The 20,698-nt window shown below is 52.8% G+C and overlaps 1 protein-coding gene across 1 annotated transcript; it reads right to left on the reverse strand.

The window, feature by feature from the left end:
• Positions 1–1,890: 1,890 nt before the first annotated feature.
• Positions 1,891–14,132, reverse strand: P2RX1 (purinergic receptor P2X 1). The gene is made up of 13 exons (XM_009491158.2): positions 13,996–14,132; positions 10,531–10,678; positions 9,929–10,000; positions 9,400–9,469; positions 8,760–8,856; positions 7,951–8,031; positions 6,226–6,367; positions 5,003–5,133; positions 4,237–4,327; positions 3,580–3,645; positions 2,793–2,885; positions 2,204–2,251; positions 1,891–1,902 (listed from the first exon to the last, which is right to left on the reverse strand). Exons 1-13 carry the CDS (start codon positions 14,130–14,132, stop codon positions 1,891–1,893), a joined length of 1,188 nt encoding a protein of 395 aa, XP_009489433.2.
• Between the last annotated feature and the right edge of the window lie 6,566 nt (positions 14,133–20,698).

A 20,698-nucleotide genomic window follows, 5' to 3' on the forward strand; every position in this document is an offset into this window, starting at 1 on the left:
ACCCCCTGCTCTACCTGCAGCCTTGCACTGGTTATTTTAAGTTATGACCGGAGATTGACCCGGTTTAAGTGGGTGCGAAAGGTTACCTGAACACTCTCGCTTCACTGCCTCTAATCTCTGCCAACTGAATTTTCCCCATGCATGTCTGCGTGAAATGGTCTTCCAGTCCCCTCTGCTGGTTGCAGCTTGCTGGAGAGCTGCACCGTTGCACTAGACGGGACTGTGCAGGGCTTCGCCTCGACGAGCGCTGGAGGAGAGTGCGCACTGCGCGGGGATGCCACCAGCCCCATGCCCTCAGCACCCGCTAAGGTGGCACTAACTCCTCCAGAGACCGGGGAGCTTTCCCTCACCCTCATCGCTGCATCATCACCCTCAGCATGTAAGCACCTGGCACCTCTCTTACACAGGACAGCAACATGAGAAAGGGTGAAAAAGTTAGCCAAATGGTTAATCTTAAAAAAACCCAAACCTGCCTGTGAAAGCTGAGGCATCCTTCTGAGAGCAAATAATCTCCCCACGGGGACTGTATGGCTTGAAATGTTTGTTGAGCTTACGACCAAATATCACCTGCAACTGTTTGTGGCATGTGCCTCTGCGTCCCTACGAGCCCAGCACGGTGCATCCATGCTGCAGGCTGCCAGCTCACACTCCCCACCACGGTCAGCAGCGTTGCAGGCAGAGCAATCCCTGTAGCTTCTTTACTGACTTTCCCACGGCAGCTGGGATCCAGTTTTGAAGTGACCAAGGCAAAATTTCCTCCAGGGATGCAAAATGATGTTCAGAGAGAGACTGTGCAGAATCTGTGCTGATGCATCCTGGAGAACTCAACAGAGCCAGCAGCACAGGGCAGGGGCTGCTCGTAGTGATGTGGGGCTTGGGCATAGTTCATGATGTCCAACTGCACATGCCGAGTAGTGCAAATCTTCTAGCAGAGAGGGGAAGTTTTGTTCCTGGGTGCAAAGACCTGGTTTGCGAGGCTACTGCTGAGAAGGTCAATTCTGACTACCTAATACTGACCAGCGTGGGCAGCAGGAGGCAGAGCTGCCGCAGGGAAGCTGCTCCTGATGGCCGGCAGTGTGCCAGCGCTCTCCGCCAGCCAGCCTGTCTGAGGAGGAAACCCAAGTGACAACCCTGATAACAATCCCTGCTCATGGCTGGAGGCCCAGGGGCCCTGCACGGGAAGGCAGAGCCCGGGGGAGCCTGCACTGAGCCCATCGCGGAGGCCCCATACTCCAGCCCGATTTACAGGATTGCTTTGCATGCACAAACCCCCCAGTGCCGAAAAGCGCTGCATGTCCCATGCCCCAGGGCAAGCATGGGCACCGCAAAGGGATGTAATAGAAAAACTAAAGGTTTATTTTTTTTAATAAAATACATCCTTACAAAATAACCATTTTTCTCCCATGCTGAGGGACTGGGCATGGTTCTTGCCAGCTCTCCTTCCCTCCCCCTCTCCTCACTTTGGAGCTGTCCAAGGGTGCTGCTGGGGAAGGAGAGGCAGCGATGCTCTCCCCCAGGGCTTCAGGGTGCAGGATGCCCTGGCACGGTCCCAGCACACCAGGCAAGGTGCAGCGAGAGCCCTTCGGAGGTGCCTGCAAAGGCAGCAGACCCTGGTGCCCTGTAGCAGGGCTGGCAGAGGGCCCCGAGGGTGCCTTAGTGGCTCCCTGATGCCCAACACGAGTTTAACCCACCCGCAGCATCGCAGCGTGTCCCACCAGAGGCAGAGTGCCCGGCCAGCCGGACCCTGTCCTGGCTGCAGAGCAACACGTTCCCATGAGGTGGTCGGTGTCAGACACTGCTTCTGCTGGCCTTGGGGCTGGTGCAGGCTGGTGACGGGGGACGATGACCATGTTTTAGGAGAGGAGGAGGAAGAGGGTGCAGGTTTGTCGGTCAGTGTGGATTCTGCCAAGAGAGAGAGGTGCACAGTGATTTCTGGTGTCTTGGCCCCCACTGCCCCTCTTCAAGCAATGCTACCATCAAAGATGCGACGTCAATCCCACATCCTGCGCCCAGTGCTGTCCCGCGAGCCTGCTTGCCCTGGGAAATGCTGACCCCAGGTTAGACATTACAGCCCACAGCTCAGATCTCCTCCATGCCTCCCTGGAGCCCTGCTGCCTTCCCGGGGGCCTTGCGATAGTCCCGACACCCATAGCTCTCACCCCCGCCAGCCATATGCTGGCAGGGCTGGCAAAACACCACTCACCTCTCGCTGTGTGTTGTCCAGATCCTTTGCCTTCTTATGTGATTTTGACTGGGGGTTAAATGAGACAAAATGATGATTCTTTTACAGACCTGCCCCTTTCAATGCCAGGAAAAATGTGGTTGAACAGCAACTTCTAACCCCCGATGTATATACATAATTTCAAATTAATTTGAGGGGATGTGTTTTCATGTCTTATGAAAGGCCATGAAACATCCCACAATCATGGAGATGTTCTGAGAAAGCAGAAGAGAGGACATTTTCCAGTTTGCTAAAGCACCGATCTGTCTCTGCTTCCCTTAAAGCAACGTAAGTGTTAACAGCTACTGGGAATATCAAGGGATAAAGGGAGGGAATAAAGCTATTAATAGTGAGTCACATAGAAGATCTCTATAATTTTGGAGAGGACATTCATAGGTCCCAATCTCTGACAGTCCCAAGGGCTTAGGATTTCCACTAGCTCAGGAAGGCACCTGGTTGCTCCTCAGTATATTGTATAAATTTTGTTTCTGTTACAGCATCATTACCCACGCACACGTCCACACTCACACCCACAAGAGCCTCTGCAGGGGAGGGACGTGCTATTACTTACAGGCTCCTGTTCCGCATATTTGAATTTCTTCTGCTTGTAATAGTCCCGTCCTTGGAGAAAATGCAGCAGGAGCAGGTCGCAGAGGACAGAGGCCTTAAATCAAAGTGCAGTTAGGGTTGGGGCTGCCCTCCCAGCTCACTTGTGCCACCCTGTACTTCCAGCTTGTTCCAGTTTGCCCCACAAATTAGGGTCCCTTCTCCTTCAACCCACAATGTGGCAGCTGCTGAAGATCACACAGCCACCAAATGTCCATTTAGGACAGAAGTGAAGTGTGCTGGGTTCAATACTGGGCAATTTAAGCCAACAGAAATTAAGTGCTTCCACTCAGCTATAGGTCCCTTCCAACCCAAAGCATTCTATGATTCTATGCAGAGTACAACACCCAAAGTCAGGCCAAAGTCTTTAATGACCATAACCAAATAGGATATTGCTTTTCTGTCATGCATGAAATACTGCCCGTCACCTCCAAAACCCCCTCAGTACTGGCTCTAACTTGAAACTATCAAGATACCAAGACATGACCCCACCATGAAAGCCTGCTTCCCCTCACTTGGCAGGGCAGTGGCTCCTGCTAGCAGAATTCACACCAGCCAGTGGGCAGCAGGAATCTCTTTTCCTGAGCTAGCAAGGCAGGAGAGCACCTCCTTTCCCTGTTTTGCCCATCCCCTGTTGCCTGAATGGGAACAAGTATTTCACTGCTACTCAAGGGACACTTCCCCATGGATGTCACAGGCAAGGAGAATAATTTGAGAGTCTCCATACAGAGGCTGGAAATATCTGAACTTACCACTCCAAAAATACCAATTCCAGAGCCGATTGTGGTCATGGTTGGGATGATGTCAAATTTGCCTGCCTGAATAAAATCAGTGAAAAGAGGTGATACGTTACAACCACCCCAGGGGGAAAAAAAAAAAGTGCCATAGCTGTAGGTGGGACTCAGCTAAAGAGCCTTGCAGCAACCCAAACCACAACCACAGCACAGAGAGAAACAGGAGCTGGGTAAGAGCTGCTTTTAAGCTCATTGTTCAAACAGAAAAATATGGTAGGTTGGTTTTAGGCTGACAAATTGAAATTACTTTGCTTCTGGTATTTTTAATTTAAAAAAAAAAAAAAAGAAAAAGAAAAAGAAAGAAAAAAAAAGAAAGTATACCCATTATTCCCAGTGGGAACACAACAAGGAAAGCCTTCTCTCCCAGTGGGAAGAAAAAGACAAAATAGAAAAATACAAATGTTCAGCTTTTGGAAACATTAGTGAAAGGTTTTGACTTTCCACAGTTCCCCCCCCCAACCCATCATGATGTTTTTTGGGACAAAACCACTGACCCAAGGAAACCACTCGCCTTGGCTTTCCTGGCCCCATGAGACCCTGGTGCTGTGTTACAGAGCTGGTACCTGCCTGAGGACACAGCACTGCTCTCCTGGGGAGCCGGGGATGAACCCTTACCTTGCCATTCACCAAAATGTCGAACCGGATCCCAAACACCTTGTAGAGCGTCCTCTTGTCCATCCCATCTTCTTTGTAGTATTTGGCATATCTGTCCAATTGGATGGGGAGCATTAATGGCCTGCCATGGTGTCTAATAGCCCCCTGCAACCCAACGGCATTGGGAATCTTGGTGGGAGCAGGACAGGGGTCTGGGGATGCACTGTCACCGACCTGGTCCTGACCCTCTCCTTAATCCCACCGAAGGAGCTGGGCTGTTGGCACCTCTCCTCTCTGTGCCTACATTTCCCTACCTGCAAGTTGGAGCTAAAGCTCCTGCTTGTGCTGATACTTGGTGACCCCAAGTGCTACATAGCAGTGGATATTAGTGCAGCACTAGTGGCAGCTTCACACAGAGCAGCAGTCAGAGCAGCAGCTCATGCCTAAATGTCACGCTGTGTCTGAAAGCTTTGAAGTGTGGGAACACGTGAGATGACCTTGCACCATCTCCAGTCTTTCAAGGGGCTTCCCGAGAGCTCAGCTGAGCAGGAGAGTCTGCAAGGGTGAGGAGATGTACAGGGAAAGGCAACAGGGTAATTTTGAGGCCAAGGGATGGGTTATCACTTTTCTCAAGCCATTCTAAAGAGAGCACTGCTGTCTAGCACTGCAAAGGTAGTGAGTATTTTGTAGATCAGTCCCTGATCTTCCACCATCCCTTGAGTGCTGTGGCAGCCAGAAAGATGTCATCTCTGAATTCTGCCTGGATAGCTAACAGGGGTCTGCTTACCTGAAGTTGAAGCCTGGTGAAACATTACTGTCATCGTTGTAAAGGCCATGGAACTGGTAGATGGGTTTGCAATACCGGATGGGCCAGTCAAGGTCACAGTTCCAGTCTATGGTGATGCCCACCACTCCACCCTGCAGCCGAGAGAGGAGTCACAAGGTTGCCCTATTTAGTCCAACATTCTGGGACCTAGCCTGCATGGAGAAACTCCTTCTCTCCTCATATGTGGCTTTTCTCAATGCTACGAGGTGCCCTGGCTCTCCAGGGTACATGAACCCCACTGCTGTCTCAGCCCTCCCGGGCAGCCTGGGCTTCATGCCCTATACATCACCCTATGCGGAGGCACTTGCTTCTGCCCTAAATGCCGGATATACAACTAAATTCATGCCCTCTTGTTCCTGGTCTGCATCCCGTGCCCAAGCATGGTCCTGAGAAACAGTGCCCACTGCAGATCCCCCACAGTCCTAGCAGCACAGCCTTTCCTTGCTTTTTCCCTTGATTTTACCCACAAGATTTGCCTGACCTGTGGCTTAACCCTGCCATCAAACCATTAACGTCACAGGGAAAATCAAAGGCAATTTAACAAGGTCATAGAGGAGAGTGAAATGAACCCATGAAAATCAGAAGAAAACCTCTTTAAGAGGTCTTCTGCTAGGAAATGAAACAGTCCCTCCTGAGCTTGGTCCAGGTTGTAACTAGCTGTGCCCCAGAGGCTCGTCTTTTTTCACCTTTAATATATGCAAGCCTCTGATTTTATTTAATGCCTGGAAAAGTTAGCTTAAGGCTCTGCAGCGCAGAAGTAGTAGATACTCTTGCATACCACCCTGAGAAGTGTTGGGCAAAGCTGCATTTCCGAGCCTGGGGAGAGACTGCAGTTTGCATTGGGCAATGACCAGTATTTGACCATCCAGCCGAGGCTTCCGAGCTCAATCGGATGGGATTTGGCCACGCAGCTCTAGTAATTTGTTGCACAAATTAAAACAAACTGAACCCTGGATTTATTGCCAGTGGGTCAAATCTTGCCAGTCTTACAGAGGAGTTTCCAAGAAAGGCTTAAATATTAGGCCATGCCCAAGGAGATTCATAATCTTTAAGAGCTAATTCTGACATTGCCTCACAAGTCCTTGAGAAAACAGATCCCTCATGTCTCAACAGTTGGGGGATGATTGCTCGGTTGGTGTCCCTGTCTCCACGTCAGCAAGAAACATAATTTGATATTGAAATACCTTAACGGCCAGGAAGGTAAAATTCTGACCCGATTCCTTCACTATGTACCCCAGGTCAAAAACAGGGCATAAGGAATCAGTGACTTTGTGATAGGTGCATTTCTTCAGGTACTGTTTGGTAACGCTCTCAACCAAGTTGCGCCTGTGAAGGAAAAAAGAGAAAGAGTCTGCATAACCCAATAATTTGGATGGGAAAGGACCTCTAGAAGTCCCTGATCCAACCTGTTGCTCAAAGCCAGGTAACTTCAAAGCTCGGGGCTTTGTCCTCCTCCCCTGCATGCTCAGCAGACCCCGCACATGGAAAGTGGGCCCTTTCCTCCAGCCCTGCCTGGTTTCTCCTACCCCATCAGTGACTTGTGTTCCCTGAGCCTCCTCTTGCAGAGGAAGATTCTCTGCTGTTTTCTCTTCTGCAAATGGTCTCCACCTCTCCTTTGGGTTTCCTGCTTTGCCTGCTGCCCAAACCCATTTCTTCAGCACAGGTCTGCCTGTTGTCACCTCTTCTAGCAAGCCCCTCTCTCATTCCTCAGCTTTGCAGATCCTCCTGTGTTCTCCACCATCCCTCCCAGCTGCCTTTCCCATTTGCATGTCAGCTCGTCCATGGGTTCTGGCAGGCAATTCTCCTGGTTTTCATCTAGGACAGCTCATGGATAGCGTATCCCACAGCTTTTACATTTAGCTGGATGTTGCCATCTCCTCCAGAAAGGGTGAAAAGGGAAGGACAACGTCTTGCCTTCCACCCTGCTCGGCTCTTTTGCCTAAAAATAGTCTTTCTGTGAGGCCTCCCTGACCCAGATGGTTTTGTAAACCTTGGGCCTTGCTCAACCCTGTCCCATTGTTTATGCTCAGCAGTTAATTAGCAGCAGTGATCAAAGGCAGGAAGTTTCCCCATGACCTCAGCTGGCTCCAGCTCAGCCCCTGCAATGGCAGCCAGCCTGGCCACCCTCACCTCCCAGGACGTGCTGTCCCCTGCTCCCTGCCCTCACTCAGGTTGCTGCCTCTGCTTGCTGCTGGTGGTGGATTCCCTCTCCCAGCCACCTCTCAGGGTGCAGCTCAAGGCCGGCTAGACACTTTGCCAAGCATGCTGGCTGCCAGGGCATTTAACCTTGGCTGCAGCACAGGGACACGATCGGCTTAGAGAGACAAATCTGCGTTCTTCACAACAAATAGCTTCTGTTAATTTGTTCCAAATCAGATATATGACCAGTGTCATCAGAAATCCTCTTACGTGTGTGCCTTCAGCTGGCAGCACTGTTTCCAGCGCCGCCTGGAAGGGGCTGACCCTACAACCTGCTGCAGAAACAGGTGGGAACTGTGATGGTAAGAGGGGCCTCTGCTCATTTTTGGGCAGCAAACTCATCCTGGCTGCTCACACCCCACTGAGGCATTTAGTATTTTACTGTTATCTTCGGGGAGGAAAAGGGAGAAGAAAAATGAAGAATCAGAGAAACTGTATTTTAATGTGCATCATATGAGGGTAACTCAGGGGACATTAATTCCAGAACCCTTCTTTCCTGTAACCACAGCTACCAGCTGAGGTGGGACAGATTTTGGAGGGAAATGTCTCAGTTCCTATCAGCTAATCTGGTAATTGGTGCAGCAGTTAGAGTAGACCTGGCCTTGCTGGTGAGGGACAGCATCCTCTATATCCAGCTACACCCACGGTTTCCCCTTTGGGACATGGCTGTGTGAACTGAGCAGAAGCTGGCCCCTCAAACCTCCTCTTACCTGGACACTTTGAACCTGGGGAAGGTGATGCTGTTCTTGATGAACAAGGTGAACTTCTCTGCTTCTGACAAGAGGGCAGGGCTGAAAAACACAAGTGTTGGCATGTGTCTATCACTTGGCTCTCTGGCCTCTAGAGAAAGCCCCATTTGGTGGGGATTCATTCAAACTGGGACAAGCAGGACCCAGAAAAACTGGTGATCTCATCCCTGCCCTTTCTAAGTGGAAGATCCCATCAAGGTTCAGAATAGCCCCAAGGAAGGAGGGAAGTGCTTGTTAGGGGACAGAGATGGAGTTAGGTGCTGGTATTTCAGTTAAGAAACCCCAAAAGCACAGTGAGGTGGCTCAAAGAGAGCTCAAGGGCCCTGGGTGCTTCCCTGGGCTCCTTGGCAGACCCACAGCTGTCCTTGCAGCCCCCCTGTGAGGAGGGGAGGCAAGGAGGAACAGAACTTTGCATCTACCAGGAGGTGCTTCACAGTGGCCCATGGAGGCTGGAGATGGAGAACATCTCATGGGCAGAGCACAACTTTACTCTGAAGGCAAACAGGGTAGACAGGGGCTGCTGGTCCATGCACAGAGCACCCAGCAGAGATGGGGTGAGCCACCAGCAAGATGAGGAGCAAACCATGCCAGGAGAGGCACAAACCCCCTGGGGACACCAGTCAGCATGTACAGCCATGGAGTCTGCATCCACCCAGGCTGTCTTGGCAGCAACCCACAGAGCCCTGTCTTGCTCTGCCCTACACCGAGTGCTGCTGGTGCAGCTGGGGTGGGACTGGGGTGGAAAAGGGGGCAATAACATCATTGCTTACCTGGGAACATGGTCATCAACTTCAACGGGGCACCAGCCAAAGATCTCACAGGTCTTCACAGAGCTGTTGAAATGCATACACTTGCCCGTCATGATCCCTGTGGGGAAGAGAGATGGCTGCTCACACCCCTGTATCCTGGGAAACCCCAGCCTCACACTGGGATGGATGGGATCTGGTTGGAGTTTCAGCCCTGCCACAGATATCCAAGGCACAAAATACTCAGGGCTTTGGTGCCCCTTTATAAAAAGGGTAATTAATTGTGGCCTCTCAGCTTGGGGCACTGGTTTCTCTTGCACTATTGTACAGGGGAGCAACTGGGCATTTTTCTTGCTAAAATACATCTCAGAAAATGCCTAGCTGTTAGAAAGATAGCAGTTTGGAGGAAATGTTTTAGTCTTGATTAACCTCTTGTTGGGAGAACTTTTTACAGCTCAGATCTCTCTTGGAAGAGGAAAGCAGGACCAGCTGAGATGGAACCCTCACCTGGGATGTCAGAGGCTTTTCCCAAATTGCATCAGCTTGTGGTCCAAAGCAGGTCCCCCTGCGAGACACTGCAGCCCTGCAGCTTTGCCTTAGCACACCATGCTCGGCATGTCTCACCAGAAACACTGGTGCCAGAGCCTTGGGGCCCCATGCCTACCTTGTCCCTGGCGGCTGTATTTCCCTTTGCTGCAGTCGCTGTCCCGTGAGCAGAGCCCGGCGTCCGGCAGCTGTTTGAAGAAAGCAGGCAGCCACCTCTCAGCATCACACTCTGCGGTGCTGATCCCTCTATCCCTCCTGCCTCACCACACAACGTTTTCCCCGGGGAAATGCCACTCAGCTGTAGCCAAAGCCTCATCCATACAAGGATGTCCAGATTAAGCTTCCCAACCAAGGATGTCCAGATTAAGCAGGAAAAAGGGGGGATTTCTTTTTTATATGCTTTTATTCAAGCCTCAAGCTCACTCTGCTTGATCATCTCAATGGAAGAAAACTGAAATGGATGCTGGCTCTTTTTCAGCAGAATAAAAGCCTTCACGTAGCACTCACAAGTCAGGAAGAATAATATGGGTCCAGGCTCAGGCTTTCACCAAACCTCTCAACGTCAGGAAAACTCCTTCCCCAGTGCCACTACACAACCCCATGAAATTACAGAAGCTGAGACCACTGAAGGAAGCCAGTGTGTTTACCTCCAGGCAGGTTCCTTGTTTCTGTCCAGGGGTGACAATGAAGTTGGTCATCACCACGAATGAGCTGTCCCCCTGCGGAGACACAGCCAATGATCTCACAGCTGGCACGGCATTTTCTGATGGAGCGTCTGCAAAGAGCCTCTCCCTGGGGCAAGGGGTAGGGCACCCAAACCACCAGGCCATGTCCAGGCAGACAGCACCATTCTCCCTGACTTCGGGTTCTCCACTGTCCTGCACCACAGCTTGGGAAGCTGGTGGTGGCCCTGGGGAGCTGCAGTGCCACCAGCCCCAGGGACAGTGGAGGACCCTCCTTGCTGCCCGAGATGCTCGTCTGGAGGCATCAGAGGAGCCTTGATCCTTTTGGAGGCAGCGTCAAACATGCCCCATCAACCATGGTGGGTCCCAAGCACCAAATGCTCCCCAGGGGTGATACGTGGGCAGAGGTTTGTGGGAGGAGCAACCTGCTGTCCACCACAGGGACACCATGTCATGGTTAGCCCATGGAAAGCCTATGCTGAGGCCTGTCTGCACCCCAGCACCTGGGTAAAAGCAGTGGCTGAGACAAAAGCAACACACCAAACCCACCCACCCTGCCTCCTTACCTGGGGTGGGAAAACATAATCCACTACGTCCCAGATGTGAGGGCCCATGACACTCTCGTTGGTCAGTGTCAGGCCTTTCAGCTTCACCGAGACTGAGCTGACAATGCTGTCCTGAGACTGGTAGCCCTTCTCGTAGAGGAAGACCCACCTGGATGGGGAAAGGTCGTGGGGTGAGCATAGCCACTGGCACTTGTCTGTAGGAGCCCCAAGTCCCAGCGCATTGCCGTGGACTGGGCCTTTGTCTACCGAGTCTCACCTGGGGGTTTATTTGCCAAATTTCCTCCAGCTGGATGAGGGACATGTTGCTGAGCTCTCCCACCCTTTGGGTGGCCATCGGCCATTTGGGATTAAAGCCTACAGTGAGTTTGCAGCTTGCTGGGCTTGGCAACCCTCCCGGACCCTCCTGATCCACTTCATAGGCACTCTCCAAAAATCAGTGCCTCCAGGGCCAAGACAAGGGTAAGTCTGGACCTGGTTTGTGTCCAGGGCCACTGTTCCCCAACCAGCTAAGGGAACTGCGGAGCTGTGGCCCCGGGCGCAGGGCTTGGGACACTGCTGTGGCTGGCATGGGGCTCTCCCTGCATTTCCCAGCCCATTGCGCAGCCATTAGGGCTGGCTTCTGACATTATTTAACTTATGGCATAAACAAGCTGCCACTGGATTAATTCCGGCTCCAGGAGACTATAAACATGGACAAGCAACCATTTCGGGTAGCACTCCCAGCGGCGCGGAGCGTTCCAGGTGCTAAAAAAGGAGTGATCTGGTTTTTGTCCCTGCTACCACAGCACTGGTCCCGCTGGCTGCAAGAGAGGGCAGCGTGCTTTCCGTGGGATGGCCTGTGACACCAGCCTGGCATGTCAGCCTGTCCTCAGGCACCTGACCAGCGGGCATGGGGGAAAGTGGGGGAACCCCAGGTGCTGCCCAGGTATCTGCCTGACGGGTGCCGGATGTTATGGGGACCTCTTGGGGATGGCGCTTTTTGGCTTGCAGCCCCATTGGCATCCTGGGACAAGGGGCGAGGGGACCTCAGGGTTGGCATCTGCACCAGTACCTGGGGATGGGAGCAGAAATTCAGCACTGCTGCCACACCAGCTGGGACCCCCAGCTCCAACCTCCTCCTCCTAGGCAGAGGGCCATACTGGGTTACACTGGTTACACTGGGCGTCTTCCTTGAGGCCCTCGGGGCTGCAGGAGGCTGTGAGTTGGGCAGCACCATGGTGGAGTGTTTCTCTAAATCTGCCTCCAGCGCAGCCTCTGCTGCTGCCACCTCATCCCTCCCTGGCAGAGGTGACTGTGGGCAAACAGGGCTGGGCACCCAACTGTGACACAACCTCCCCATGGCAGGGCAGGAGGCGGCCCCCACCCTGCCGCTGAGCCGTGGTCACAGCAAACAAGGCATCATTTCCCCATCATGCTGTAAATGCTGCATCGAGCCCTGCCCAGGTGGAAAAGGTCCCTTGGTGTCACTCCCCAGCATGGCAGAGTCAACAAGCCCTCTTCCCTCGCCAGCCCCATCCTGTGGCTCAGCCTGCAGCCTCCTCGCATGCAAGGCTTTCAGGAAATGAAAGCCAGAAAGCGATGTCCAGCTGGGGAGCGCCCAGCATCGCCTGGCCAGCAGCGATACCACCTTATCTCAGTATACCAGCAGAAAGAAGAGCTGCTCCCCAAGGGTAAAGCCGAGTCTCTCGGCAGGGTCAGCCCCACGTCCCTCCTCTGCATGGATGGCACTGCCCTGCATCCCTCCATGCACAGCCATGCATCGGCACACATCCCCATGAGCATCCCACACCTGCTGCCAAGGGGGACCAAAGCTGGGGTAATTGTAAATAAATAAATATCTGCCTGCCAAACTTGCTTTCAAAGAAGAGAAAATCTCAAGCATTGTGGCTGAGTGCAGGCAAGGAACCAGAGGCAGTGCTGCAGGCAGTGAGGGGATGCCAATGACCGGCGGGGCTACGGGCAGCTGCACTCACAGGCAGCCCCTTGCTAACGGAGCCTGACCCCACCAAGACAGCAAAAACATAGGCGTTACAGAAACTTCATGCTAACCTCCTCCTCTCTGTCCCTGGCTGTCCCCCCACAAGCTGGTTCTCTTTTTGCTCCCTCCTGGCTGCCTGTCCCATTTTAGCTGGGTTGCTCAAGCTGTGTTTCCTTAGGAAGTCCCGCTCTGAGCAACCGTCTCTGCTGGTTCCCCATCCGCAGGAGCGGGGAAAAACTGAGCCCATGAAACCCCCACAGCTGGGTGTGCTGGAGCCCAGGGGTTTCATGGGCTCAGCCCTTAGGATAGCCAGCTCTGCTCCCAGTAACGCCAGTCTGGGCCAGTGCAAAACCCTTTGCAGCAGAGCATCCTTGAAACCTTGGCTCGGCAGCAGTTTGGGATGAGGATTACCCTTGTGATCCAAAGCGCTGGTGAGCAGGGTGGGAGCGATGTGGGGGTCCCACAATGACCCCCTGGGAAGCTTTTCCCCCTTTTCAGGGGATCTGTGCTAAAAGCCAGGATAGGCACCGCTGCTCCCCATAGCTACTTGCTTGCACAGAGCCCTGGGAGCTACTGCCTCTCCTTTGGGCTTGCACTAGGTGCCCTGCACCCCAAAAATACCTATTTTTTCCAATTCATGGCCAGATACCCCCTCACCCTGCAAAACTCCTGCTGTGGGGCCCTTCCCAATGGTGGGGGTGCCCATCTCTCTCTTGAGGGCTTGAGCCCACAGCAGCCATGGGGGCACAGCAAAGATTTTTATCAACCATCACATCCCATAGCACAGCACATTGTCCCACACTGAGGGGACAGGGACCGAATTGCTGTGGCAGGAGCAGCAGTCCCAGGGCAGCAGAGGACACACATCCTCGCATGGCTCTGAGCCCACCTGCTCCACTTTTTAAAAAGCAGTTGCTCTTGCACGGAGGCTGCTCTCAGGGCTGCCTCCTACAAGCAAAGCAAACCAAGGATTTGGAGCAAGGCTCCGTCCCGGCCCCAGCCGCTGGGCTGGCCCTGCCTCCCCAGCAGGGTGGCGGACGGGGAGATTTATGGTCCTGTCTCAAGCCGCTTGGGTCTCACAAATCACCATGCTGGCCCCAGCTGCCTCTTAGTTAATGTAAATGAAAATAAAAATAACAACAGATTCTCAGGCGACCGTCCAGCATCTTGAGTGGGATTTGGATGTGGCTCAGTGAGGAGACTGGGCCCTGGCGTGCGGAGCAGGGCCGGGCAGGGATGAGCCTCCAGCCCGCACATGCGGCTGCCGCTGGGGAGGACGTGGAGACCAGGCGGCCGTCTGGAAGACCCATGGCGGGACACTGGGCAGCACGGGAGTGGCCATGGCCAGGGGGATGCGATGCCATCAGCAATAAACCTCCCCCCCAGCATCAGGATATAGGGGATATATGAGCCCCTTTGTCTCCGTTGTTTTTTAACCGGGTAGCAAAGCATTAATTCAGGGGAAAGCAGGTGCCAGGGAGCCTTACCCGATGATGTATGCCAGGACGATGAGCTGGATCAGCCGGAAGGTCAGTCCCACCTTCTTGTTCCTCACCAGCACCATCCTGGGGGTGTCATACTCGAAGAGGAAGGAGGACACATTCTCCATGCACTTCTGCCCCATGGCTGCGCGAGGGCTGTGCCACAGCCTCCCGCCGGCCCCGCTGCTCACTGCACTGTGGGTCGGGCCGTGCCTGCTGCCGCTTGTGCAACTCCTCTGTTTGCAGAGAGGAGGAAAAAAAAGCAAAAATAATAGAAACACTATCAGCGTTGCTCTGTGCACATCTGGACTGTCGGGTTTGCTCCTCTGCGTGGGGACGGGTTTTCCTCTTCCTATAAGCTCTGGGCTGGGAGCAGCCAGTGCCCTACATGGTCCGGGGGTGGGACGGGGTGCGGGAGGGTGCAGGGCCACCCTGCTGCCGAGCCCACGTGCCACCGGGACAGAGCCACCCGCCTGTGAGGGATGCACCCTCGCCCGGGCAGGGGCCCTCCCTGGGGACAGAGAGCCTGTGGGCAGGGCTCGGGGCAAGCAGGGACCACGAAGCATCCCTGCAGGCAATGTCAGGATGGAGAAGATGATGGGGTCCCAGGAGATGATTTTAGGAACTGGGGCTGGGGTATCATCTTTCCTGCCCCAACAGCCACCTCAGGCTGTGGGTGTCCTGTCCTTGTCCCTAATCCATGTCCTGCTCTGTCCCCCAAAGGCTGCCCCAGGAAAAGGGTCGGGAAGGGGTGGCGGGGGGCACAGAAACCCCCGCCCGGCAATTCAGAGCTGACCTGCGGGGCAGCCAGGAACCCAGCTTGGCCCCCTCCTGCAGTGAGGCCACCCAGCGGGGGCTTGGCCTGTTCCCAGCGCTCGCACAGGGCCGGGCTGGGTGCATTTCGAAGCATTTTCAGCATTTCCAGCATTTCCTGAAAGGCACAGCCATGAGCAGAGCTGGGTGGTCAAGCCTGGGTCACAGCAAGGGATGTTTGGCAGGGTGGTGCAGGTACCGCTTTAAGTGAATACCGCTGAGAAGGGGCTGGATTTGTACATGCCAGACATGCAAATTTCCCCAGAAATTTGGGACCCAACATTGCTGCAGTGGGAAGCTTTGGCAGGATGGTTTTGGCTCATTGCTGGGGAAAGCACAGAGGCTGTGCATGGGGGACCCCATACCCGCACCGCATCCCACTGGGCAGCCTCAAGGGCACGGCCCCATGGCGGTGAGCTCTTTGCTGGGGAGCACTGGGGCTGGGGAGGGTTGTTTCTGGGGGAAACAGAGGATGTTTCCCCCAAAAAGCCCAGACCCCGACAGCTTCAGTGCTCCCTGTGAGGACAGGCTCCATCCCATGAGCCCTGGTTCACCCACCGCTTCCCATGACCTCGAAGGAGATGCTGGCTGCCTGTGGCCACCGAAGCTGCGACAAGGTCCCTCTCTGCAGGGGAAAATATTTTTGGGAATATGGAAAAGTTTAACCTGCTGAGATAAATCTTTCCTTTCCGGAACATTTCTTTTAACATCATCACCTTTCATCTTCAGTTGCCCATTGCTTGGCATCACATTGACCTACCAACTCAATATTTTACAGACATGACAACTGCGAAACAAGTGGAAAGAATCGATTATTTTTGCTGGGCAATAGGTACCATGGGGGGGGAAAAAGCAGATGAACCATTTATCCAAATATTTTAGGCATGCCATGAACTTTGGGAATCAAAATCAGATGATCCCACATCACAAGTGACGTGACACGATCCCAACGCCCTAGTCCTCAGCAACATGGAAAGCTGTCAGACGGGGAGCCAAAAGCAAACACGAAATGCTGATGCTAATCATATAAGATTGAAGGCTGATACTGCTATTGAGCGGAGCAGACAAACCTTATAAGCTTAGATATCTGTCAGGAGAGAAGCAAATAACTTACTGTATGAAACGAGGCCTTTTAGGGAAGGCTGCTCACCCTTGCCAAAGCCATGGGGATAATGAAAATAGGACAGCTAAATTTAACAGCAAAATGACTTGTAAAAGAGTCACTTCTAACCTTCTCTCTGGTACTTGGAGTCAATAAAATGGTTATAGCATGGATTTAGCTAAAATACTTTCCATCCGGAGATAATACGCATCTCCCATTTTAGTATCTCTTGGAGCCATGTTGCAACCGGTGAGCAGGGCCGGACCCTGTGCCCGCGGCTGGGACGATGCGGGGAGTGGGGGACCCCGGCACAGGAGCACCCATGGGGCCTGGGTATCTTCCTGCCACATCCAGGCTGCCAGCGGCACCCAGCACGGGCACCCTCTTGGCCATGACATCTAATGTTTGAAAAAAATCATAGCCTAAACCCTCATGGGCTTGCACACCACTGTCACTCACACCTCTCCCGTGCCCGCACCCTCCCTAGGTTTGCCACTCTTTAAACTAGTTTATAACAGGGAAATTAATAGGTTTGGGATGGCATTGCTAAGCTATCTGGCCCCACAACAGCGACGTGGGTGTGCAAGTGGTGCCAGCTGGCCGGCGTGCCCAGCTGCCTGCTGGGCTGCAGCCCGCACACCCCTGTTTGCGGTGGTGCTTCTCCCGGTCATAACCCACGTGAGCTGTTAACACACCTCCCCGCCTCTGCCAGGTGGTTATCATGGGGAAGGGCTCTACTTGGGCTGTTAAATTGTTAAATTACCTGCCCAGACAGGGGGGTTGCCTGCCAGGAGATGCTGAGTTCATGGGGCTGTGACACTTCCGCTGCAGCTCAGGTGCTGGACTGTCCCAATGTGAGGTCAGGGCTTGCTTTCTGTTTGCAATAATCTGCTGTGATAATAAATATATTACTGTAGCGCCTAAATGAAAAATAAAAATAAAAAAAATAATTAGTGGAAAGAGGGTTTTATAAGTGTACTATGTAAGGTGCAGCCCAGAGGGGTGCCCACAACCTGCCGCACAGATGCTTGCACAGCAGCTGTGACCCTGGGGATGTTTTTATCTTGGGTTCCTGCAGACACAAACTTGCACGATGCTATTGATATGCTCACAGTCATTTCCTCTGAACAACTTTTGCATCTCTCAGCCGCTTTCAAACAGAGCAGGCGGGAGGCCCTGGGGGTCTGGGGTGACGAGGTACAAAGACTGCGGATGCTGCTGGAGGAGTGGCAGCAGCATGAGCTCAGCTGCAGCACATCCTGGGCACCAAGGCCAGGTTTGCTCTGGGCACAGAAAGCGCTGAGCTGGGCTCGACCCCAGCAGCATGCAAACGTGGGACCAAGTGGGGTGGGAGCAGGACAACACAGAGGCACAGAGAGCAAAACCAGGTAGAGATAAGGGAAACGAGCCCATCTAGCTCCACTGCCCATGGGAAGTAAAAATGGAAGTAGCAACAGCAAATGAGGCACTAAAGACCCTGGGTTAGTGCCCAGGGTTGCGAAGCCCCAGGACTAGATTTCTCAAGTGCTCTCCGGGGTCATCCAGCATTGCCCAGTCCCCAGCACCAGGCTTGGTCTCATCCAGCATCTCCAGCTGGGTCAGACGCCAAGGGCATTGAGGGCTGGTGACCCACTGAGGGCATCCCCGGCAGTACCGCCACGGGCTTAGCACAGGACTCAGTCCACGGCTGTGAAAGCAAGTCCTTCCCCCTACCCGTTAAAGAAACTCAACCTCTGCTTGGGGCTGTCGAGAAAAAAAAAAAAAAAAAATGCAAAAAATGTTATTTTTAAGGGAGACATTTGGAAATGTGAGTGCATCCTTGCCTTTAGCAGGGACATGGACCTGGAGGGATGGAGGTGCTGCTTGGGGCATAAAGAAGGAGGGTGCTGAAAGTCTCTGCATAGGCCTCGAGCCCACCCGCACCCAGGAAAGCAAAGCCATTGTAGGCATAAAAGCTACCAGGTCTTTCCAGGCTCTCAGACATTGCTTTTCCAAAAACTTCTTGGGGGGGGGGTGGGGTGGGGGAAATAGATGAAGCTTATTACACAGTCCAGACTCATGCTTGGCAGCTTCTAGCATGGAGCTCTGAATTTCAGCACAAAAATGTGCAGCACGCTGCAAATCTGGGGATGGGGAGGAATAACACAGTGGCAAGTAGATTTAAAATATGACAGTGGGTGAAAAGGAGACCTGCGGCGGCCGAGGTCACCAGGAAGAGCCCCTGCAAGTTGGTGGCTCTTCCCAGAAATTTTGGGACCCCCTTGCCCCAACCAGCCAGACGAGATGCTCATACTGCCCCACTGGCCATAGGAAGGGGGTGTGGTGGAAAAAAATTGGCAGATGAGAGCAAGCAAGGTCCTACGAAACGGCATGTTCAGTTTTCTTTCCAATTTTAACTTGTCCTTGACCTCTCTTCGCTCCTTCCCAGCAGGGCTGGCTCCGCTCCGTGCCTGTCCCGCACTGCGATGCCCTGGCGCAGAGAGATGTTTTTGGTGGTACTCACCCCACAGAAGCAGAATTTCCATCCCTGGTTGCTGCGGCAACACATCTCCCTGGAAATACCTTGGCAGTGGCTTAGCCAACGCCAAAGCAAACACATGAACTTGAGATGCTGGGGGTACCGAAGGGCATCAGCAGCCCTATGCCCATTGCAGCTGCTGGGAGCATGGCACACATCCTGTGGGGCAGCTGAACACCGGTCATGGGGTACAGGGACCTTTGGGGTTTTTTTGGGGGGTAACACCTCTTTTCTGAATCATGCCTCAAAGACATGCACAGCCCCAGCAATGATGGTCCCAGAAGGCCAGGGACCGATGCAACATCAGGTGGGGAATTTGGGGGATTTTGCCTTCACTGCTATGTGCTGAGATAGCACTGCATCCTCAGGAGCAGCTGGCATGGGGGACCAGGCTGAGGGCCACCTCCTGCCACAGCAGCAGTGGCCCTCATGTGCCAACAATGGAGACCAGGCCTGTATTTGGAGAGAGGAGGCCAAGCAACAGCCCCTTCCAAAAATCAGCATCTTCCTGGGTGTCCCACATCCCTCTTTGTAATCCCCTTTGGGTTACAAAGGTTTTGGGTTACCCTTCGCAGCACCCTTCTGCTCGTAGCATTGTGAAGGGGCACATGGGGCCATATCGCAGCAAAAATGCACCATGGGCAGATCTTACCATAAACCCAGATTTGCTCCATAACATGACCCACAGCTGCAGCAGGATTTTCAGCTCAAAACATGACCGTGGGCAGAGCTCCGGGCAACGTGGAGATGGAAACACATCCCCCAGAGGAGGCCAAGTTATTTAATTATTATTTATTTAATAATTATTTCTTGTGGAGGTCATTGCAGGGCTTATTTAAGCCTCCTCTCAGCTGGGGGAGATAAGGTGAGGACTATTCTGGATACAGTCAAAATTAGCACTGTTATTTGTATTCTTGTGCCCCGAGAGCGAATTAACTGGTACTTTAAAAAATTCCCAACAGTCATATCATGCCACTCCTTTCATTTCGCCTTTGTCGTCCCATGCCAGAGACAAGCTCAGCTCCATTTCTAGTTTGGCTGCTCTGAAAACCCACAAGAAATCCTGATCTGGTGAGCACAACTCCTTTTACGGCTGAAGAATGCCCTCAGGCACTCCCATACAGCTCCATGGGCTCCCAAATGTCCCCCAAATCGGCCACAAACAGGGTAAGAAAAGCAAAAAAAAAAAAAAAAATTAATAAACCAACAAAAAAACCCAACAAAAACCACCCTAGAGTCATCCAATAAAATTGCTTTTATTTCTGCAATTTCATAAGTATAAAACAAATCAGCCCAATATTGTGTGAACAGAGTGGATTGTATGGATGTAACCACGAGGAGCCTTCCCACATCTTCATGACACACCTAGCTATTTTACAGTCGGACAAAGGACACGATTCAGGAAGTGGTAATTTAGTGGAAAAATATCTCTTGTATAATAAAATAGGAAACCTTGTTTCTTTCAGTTCTACCCCTCAGATAACACCCTCCCACCCCCCCAAGATATAATGATTTACCTTTCGCTACGAAGCACAAACTCAAGAGATTTCTAGATTTGGCTGTTCGGGCATCTCATATTTAAAAAAAAAAAAAAAATCAGCATATTCCCAGACTGAAGCCACTGAGGGCACGAGCCAGCAGCTCAGTGGTCACCCTCTTCTTGGTCCCAAGCACCCAGATCAACCCAGCAGCATCCCCAGTTCGGACACCAGCCAGCGGTACCCATGTCCCCATCGCTGCAGGTGCACACAGATTTAGGCTCATTTAATGCCCCACTCATACCTGAAGCTGAATGACACCAAGAGGACAGGTCCAGGGAGCACTGTTCACCCTGTGTGTCTCCTTCCTCACTGCAGCCCTGCAAACCCTAACCCAAACTGTGCCATGCAAGCTCTGCATGGGGTGAAGCCCTTCTGCTTCATCCCAAAAACCTGACCCCTGGGCCATCTCCCTGCTGGGGACAAGCCCTGCCAGAAAGTGCCACTGCAGAGATGGGGAGAAAAAAAGCCCAGGTGAGGCTGAACAGGGACAACTGAATCTCTGGCATCTTTTCTACAAGGTGATGGTCATGCCAGGTATGGACCAAAAATCACAGTAAGTCTTAGCAGTTGGTATTGGGAACTCTTGTGTGTTTGAGTTTCAGGAGTGACATGATGCTAAGGTCACTGAACCTCATGAACACCTCCCACCAAGCGGGACAGCGTTAGCCTGAGCCCCTGCACAACAGTTATTTGACGAGTGTTGTGGAGCCGGACCCTGCCTAGGAAGCATCACCA

The sequence above is a fragment of the Pelecanus crispus genome, chromosome 12 (assembly GCF_030463565.1).
Source record: "Pelecanus crispus isolate bPelCri1 chromosome 12, bPelCri1.pri, whole genome shotgun sequence".
NCBI classification, from domain to species: domain Eukaryota; kingdom Metazoa; phylum Chordata; class Aves; order Pelecaniformes; family Pelecanidae; genus Pelecanus; species Pelecanus crispus.